At 44.7% G+C, this 6,782-nt stretch overlaps 1 protein-coding gene across 1 annotated transcript; it reads left to right on the forward strand.

Moving 5' to 3' along the window:
- The first annotated feature begins 597 nt into the window (after positions 1-597).
- LOC135643711 (phosphoserine aminotransferase 2, chloroplastic-like) lies at positions 598-2,143 on the forward strand. The gene has a single exon (XM_065161032.1). The coding sequence runs from the start codon at positions 692-694 to the stop codon at positions 1,955-1,957; it is 1,266 nt and encodes a 421-aa protein (XP_065017104.1). The 5' UTR covers positions 598-691; the 3' UTR covers positions 1,958-2,143.
- The last annotated feature ends 4,639 nt before the right edge of the window (positions 2,144-6,782 follow it).

The following is a 6,782-nucleotide window of genomic DNA, read 5'->3' on the forward strand; positions in this document are numbered from 1 at the left end:
TGTGTTTTTATTCGTTATTCCATGCTTATCGATATTGTGAATATTGTGATCCACAATTTAAAAAAAAATTGTAAACGATCACTTGATTGATTCATTTATAAAAGAAAACGTACATTGAAAAAGAAATAATAATTTAAAAAAGAAGGAAATAATCATTGGATTAATGTGGTCTACATTTAGTAATAATATATTTATAATTATTCTTTTTATTATCTTTAAATGCAATTTAGTTCTTTATCACTTGTATATAAATCCAAGTTTATACACAATAAACACAACTCACTTATATTCTATCATGTTCTACCAGTTTTCTTACATGATGTGTGTCGATCAACTCTTCCAATATAACAATCGAAATATTTATCTTATATTCTATACTCAAATAAACCTAATTTTCTAATTTATAATAATTAGATGTGCTAAAATAAACAATAAAAAAGGAAAAAAATAAATAAAGATGTGAAACATTATAATTTGAGAATGGAGAAATAAGGAAGGACATTTTGGTCATCTTGGAAAAGGCGACGAACATTTCCAACTCGGAATCCCTCCCCCTTGCCGCTACCTCCTTCCCCCGTTTCCCTATATCAACCAAAGTCCACTTCGATTGCTAGATCCGAAAAAGTTCCTTCTTTTGCTCCTCTTCCTCTCCTCTCCCACCGATCCTTACCTCTCTTCTCACTCTCTTCCAATGGCTGCTGCCTCTACTCCTCAATCTTTCCTCCTCCAACACCCCCTTTATCCCTCTCTCAAAACCCTCTCTTACATCCCCTCCAAGCAGCACCTCCGACCAAGACCCCGCCTGTCCACCGTCTCCTGCACCGCCGTCCACCCTGCTCCCGCCTCCGTCTCCGTCACCAAGGATCAGGGCCGCATCTTTAACTTCGCCGCGGGACCGGCCACCCTTCCGGAGTCCGTGATCCTGAAGGCCCAGTCGGAGCTGTACAACTACCATGGCTCCGGCATGAGTATTATGGAGATGAGCCACCGCGGCAAGGAGTTCGATGCCGTCATCAAGAACGCTGAGTCCGACCTCCGCCGCCTCCTCGCCGTCCCTGACGACTACGCCGTCCTCTTCCTCCAGGGCGGCGCCACCACCCAGTTTGCCGCCGTTCCCCTCAACCTCTGCGCACCCGACGATGCTGCGGACTACATCGTCACCGGATCGTGGGGCGACAAGGCCTTCAAAGAAGCCCAGAAGTTCTGCAACCCTAATCTCATCTGGTCTGGTAAATCTGACAAATACACCAAGATCCCGCCTTTTGAAGGCCTCGAGCAGAACCCCAACGCCAAGTACCTGCACATTTGCGCCAACGAGACGATCCACGGGGTGGAGTTCAAGAACTACCCCACGCCAAACAATAAAGATGCAATCTTGGTGGCCGATATGTCATCCAATTTCTGCTCGAAGCCCGTTGACGTATCGAAGTTCGGCGTGATCTATGCTGGCGCGCAGAAGAACGTCGGTCCGTCCGGTGTCACGATCGTGATAGTCCGAAAAGATCTTATTGGCAACGCCCAACCGATCACACCCGTGATGCTGGACTACAAAATCCATGCTGATAGCGCTTCCCTCTACAACACTCCCCCATGCTTCACGATCTACATTTGTGGACTTGTGTTTGCGGACCTGCTGGAGCAGGGTGGCTTGGTAGAGGTGGAGAAGAAGAACGCCAAGAAGGCAGGAATTCTCTATGATGCTATTGATGGGAGTGACGGGTTCTATGTGTGCCCGGTTGAGAAATCAGTTAGATCACTGATGAACGTGCCGTTTACACTTGAGAAGACAGATCTTGAGAAGAAATTCATCGAGGAGGCTGCCAAAGAAGGGATGATTCAACTCAAGGGTCATCGCTCAGTGGGTGGTGTTCGGGCTTCCATATACAATGCAATGCCGTTGGCAGGAGTGGAGAAGCTTGTTGCTTTCATGAAGGATTTCCAAGGCAGGCACCTTTGAACTGGATGCCTTAAAACCTTATTGTCGTGAATGAGGCTTTTTTCTGCTGTTTGTTGGCTGTTTTCAGATGCATCAAGCTCAAATCTTAGTTTGGTTTTGTCATTTTTCTTCTGGTCAAGTTCTAGAAATAATGGCATTTAATCAGTTATGGATTTGGATAAAATATAGATACTTTAGGCAGCTGCATATCATGACTCATCTACTCAGTCCTAATGGTACTGGAGTTTTTGTGTGGAAATTGCTTGTTTGTGAAATCAGGTGATATTTCTGCCTGCTGATTTTGTTCATATGGGAGCACCTTGTGCTGTTTTCTGATTTTAACCTCAAGGTATGTTGCATGGGCTTACTACATTGTTCAGACTTGAATGCTGTGGAGAGATTCAATCAAAATTGTCTGCCTGTACTAGTTGGATTTATCCTTGCAGGAACTATATTTTTAGTTTGGAGGTTTTGTAGCATTGCATTTGCAAATTGCTTCCATTATATGCAACTATGAGCTTTTCTAAATAATTGCATTTTTAATTCAAATTTTTGCCGATAATGTGATGCATTAATTATCATCTCTTTATCTGAATCTTAATCGTTATCTAGCATTAGAATTGCATTGTACTTTATTTATTCTAGGCTTGAGTTAAAAGTTGCTAGTATGAAGCATAGAGTTCGTTTTGTGTAGATCGATGAATAATGCAGTTACTACATTACTAGATGTTGCTGTTCATTGCAGTCTGCACCTTGGGATTTTCTGAAAAAGCCGCTTGTCTCACTGATTCTGCAGTTTTTCTTGTCACCCTCTACCTTTCCTTACATCACTAATCCTAGTGGCTCATCTTGTTTATCTGCAACATCTATAGATGTCCTTGTGGATGCCCTGACCCAAAAGGAAAGAAAAACTTTGGCATGGAAGATGGTCAATGTATGCTTCTGCTTCTCCTTTGTTATGGTGCTAAATCTGTTTGTCAATGAGATTCTAGAGCTCAATTGCTGAAATATTGTCTTTGAGACAAATGGTCTTACTTCTATCTTTTTGACCAATGCAGGTTCCTGCCTATCATTTTGGATTTAATCAGGATGACCATTGATATATAACTTTTTCCTTTTTAAATGCTTGAAGGATAGAAAGCTTAATTGTTTTGTTCTTGTTTTCTCTCTTGACATTGTGTACTCATTCATAGATATTATAGTTCTGCTTTATTAGTTGCAAGAGGGTTATTTTTGTTGGAAGTATTTGATCTGCATCAGGTGGTATGGTCTGTTAAACATGGAATCCACTCATATAAATGATGTCCCCCTCCAGTGCTTGCCCGTAGTATCCCTCTGAATGAGTTTCTTTTTCTAGTTTATGGATGTATTTTGGACAAATAAGTTGGAGATATCTGAACCATACTTCTGCTTATGTAACTCATGGCTTGTTTGTTTCCTCCCGACTAGGCAGTGCTATATTTTTCTTTACAGAGACACTCTTGTGCAAGATGGCAGATCTTGTTATATCATATGTTCTTGAATGTTCTATATCAAACATACTGGCACCACACTGTTAGATACAGCTGACAAATATGGCTTGAGAAGGCTTCAACTTCGGTATGAGGCTCATTTATTTAAAGAAATATCTGTCAATTCGGTGGCCAGCACTCTCGCATTGACTGATCACTGTCATGCTATGGAACTTAAGGCTTCTTGTCTTAAAATTGCAGCAGAAAATATTTCAGGTATTTAACTTCTCTTTTTTAGGGCACTTCTTTCATTTATAATTCTGCTGGATTAAAAGTTAATAGAGTATGCCTTTCTCCATTCATTTTGTTTATGAATTCTTCCTAAAGATTATATATATATATATATATATATATATATATATATATATATATATATATATATATATATATATATATATATATCAATGATTTTAATTTCAGATGATACGTATCGGTTCGTCAACAGATCGGTATGCTGACCGCTTGCTACCAAGCGATGGCGTCGATTGAGATTGTTTCCGCTCCATTATCACCCTAAATCGATATCTGTATTAGCAGAGAGAGAAGAAAGAGAAGAGGGAGAAGAAAAGAGAAAACTTGAATATCCAGCGTCGCTCTCCCTCGACGATCTCGATTCGTTGATACCCTCTCTTGTTGGACGTCGCAGATGATGTCGCCTCCTTGTCTGAGGCGACGAGGCCCCGGCGACTTCTCCTCATTCGTGCGAGGAGAGAAGAAGCCTCGGTGATGTCGCGGGGAGAAACGATTTCTTCTTCCCATGCAGGTAGAAGGAACAAGGTGTTTTTTTTTTTTTTACTTTTTTGCGTAGGGAGAAGGAACCCTCCACGCGAGCAGAAACCGAGTGACATCACTTTTTTTTTTTTTGTGCGGAGAGAAGAAACAGTTTTTTCTCCCCACGCGGGCAGAAACCGAGGCGACTTCACCTTTCTCCTTTTTTTTTCATGGGAAAACCGGGTAACATTGCCTTTCTTTTTTTTTTTTTACGTAGGGAGAAAGAAACAGTTTCTTCTCCCCACGCTGTCACGGACAAACTTTGAAACAGGATATTTGATGTAATGCTCATATCTGTCCGTGTCTGTTGGCATGTTCATGCCTTGTACAGCGTGTAGAGGGGCAGCCGAAGGCTTATAAGTCCCATTTTAGTTGGGTTGGTGGCCTCTTTAGGCTTGTAAATAAAGGTGGTGTCATGTGGACACGTGCGAGAGCTTTTCGGTCTGTAATGGACCATTTTACCCTTTGTTGTGCCACTATTCAGAGCTTGTAAAGTCTGTTTGTAATTTGCATTGTCTATGAAGTATTTTTCGGACATGTTTGCTTGTGGATCCCGATTGAGGCGTTCTCTTTAACCCGTTCTCTCTTTTGTTGGTCCTAAAGGACAATGGGAGGCTTCGGGAAGGCTGACCTTTGCGGACGGATGCGCAAGGGTGCCGCACGACTTAGGCAAAACCAGCTAAGTCCGTGTCATATGGTATCAGAGCGGGACAAGCACTCATAGAAACACTTGACATGTAAACGTGGGGGACCTAGCGGGGCTGCGTTGAGGGCAGTCAGCACATGCGCGACCGTTTGAGGGAAAACGAGCATGGAGATGTAGGGAAAAGAGTCGCTCAGAGGAGCGAGCATCTGAGATTGGCATTCAGAGGAATGGCCAACCCTTCGCGCAAGAGGCACCACGAGAACAGGCAAGCTTGGAAGAATTTGGAGCGCACAAAGGTTGGGATGGCTGAGTTTGAGCTACGGCTCAACGTTGACAACTATACTTGATGGTGCTCTAGGCAAGCGAGGCGCTTGGCAAGAATGAGACCATCCAAGGTGGAATGAGTTGCTCAACGACCAAAAGAGTTATGCAAAGCTCACAGAGGTGAGGGGAATTGCTAACTCGAAGAATTTGGTACTCATGCATGGGCTTGTATGCGGACGATGGAATGTTCGTGGCCATCCCAAGGCAACCGAGACTCGGCGCCATGGAGCATTGAAACTTTCTCTTCGGCATGTGAAGGATACGTCCGTAGGAGGCTGAAGTGTGCAATGAGTTCAGCATGTTGCTAGGCCTTGAGGGGTGTAGCGGGGGCTGTATGGACGTGGAGTCGCAATCTAGCAAGTGCGTTTGCAGGAGGCAGAACAATGCACAGTTTGTTCAGCAGATCGGAGTAGTCCAAGGGGAGGGTGGTCTCCGAAATGAAGAGAGATGTTGCTCCAACGGGGTAGTTATCCAGGAGGGATAAGTCCCGACTCTCCAGAGGGAGAATCATGTGAGACAGACCTCACATGTTGAGGAGGAGTACCTCAACAAACAACAACTCCACGAAGCTCGGTGGACTGAGTAAGCGGCGAGGAGTTGTCGCATGACCTCGTCGAGAGAATGCATTGGTGGATGCATTGCGAGATCAAGTGGGGGAGCGACCTAAAACAACTTAAATGAAGGCACACTTGGAGTCGATGTGGAGATCGAACTCAAGGGAGGGTTGACCCGTGGAATGGTGGGCGCGAGGGCCACCATCGACTCAATGCAAAAACGAGGAGCGGAGCAACTTGGGTGTAACTTGGCGAAGTACCCAAGCCGCATGAAGGGAGCCAGCATAGAAGTTGGAACATGGAGCAGAGGCACAGTGCTTTCCTTAGACAGAGGTCAAGGACATGAACTCTTGCAGAGGCAAGAGTAGGATCATGTTGTTCCATGGGTCCTTCTTTCTGACGGAGCGGACTCATCTTGCATGGTGCCAAAGACGAAGGGAGCTTCGCGGCACATGCACCTTAACTCGGAGAAGCATTTGATGGAGGAACTAAGACGACTCAATATGCGGAGGCGAAGTTGGGTTCAGAAGGGCCTTAGCACGGGGCAAGAGGACGCAGAGGCGGGTACTCTTGAAGAATATGCCACAGTGTTGCCATTTGAGTTGCTATGAAGGAAGCAGTGCGCAGCGGAGATTGTGCTGGTAGGGGCAGAGGCCCAGGATCCAGACAATGGTGCACAGATTACAGTGAAGTCGGTGGACTTCGAGAGCTACTAGGCGACGGACTATCCTAGAGCGGTGCTTCATCTAGGTGTGACCCAAGAGTGGGTGGATGAAGGTCGATTGCCAAAGGAGCGAACAAAATCGAAGGTGGAAGGGACCCTGCGATGTATTGGCAGAGGCCACACATGGAGGGTTCACAATTCGAGTTTATTCCACAAGGATCAGAATGCAATGGAGATGTCACCAGGAGGCGACATGGTGCAGCGGATCGTGGTGGAACAGTTCGTGGCAATGCGATACACACAATCGGTCCCGTGAGGGATGAGATCATATGGAGGTATGATCGGGAGTTACTGGAAGCTCCACTTCGGTGAACAA

Source organism: Musa acuminata, chromosome BXJ1-4, assembly GCF_036884655.1.
Source record: "Musa acuminata AAA Group cultivar baxijiao chromosome BXJ1-4, Cavendish_Baxijiao_AAA, whole genome shotgun sequence".
NCBI classification, from domain to species: domain Eukaryota; kingdom Viridiplantae; phylum Streptophyta; class Magnoliopsida; order Zingiberales; family Musaceae; genus Musa; species Musa acuminata.

Coding starts and splice junctions, on each gene's coding strand:
- LOC135643711 (XM_065161032.1), top strand. CDS start 692: ATGGCTGCTGCCTCTACTCCTCAATCTTTCCTCCTCCAACACCCCCTT.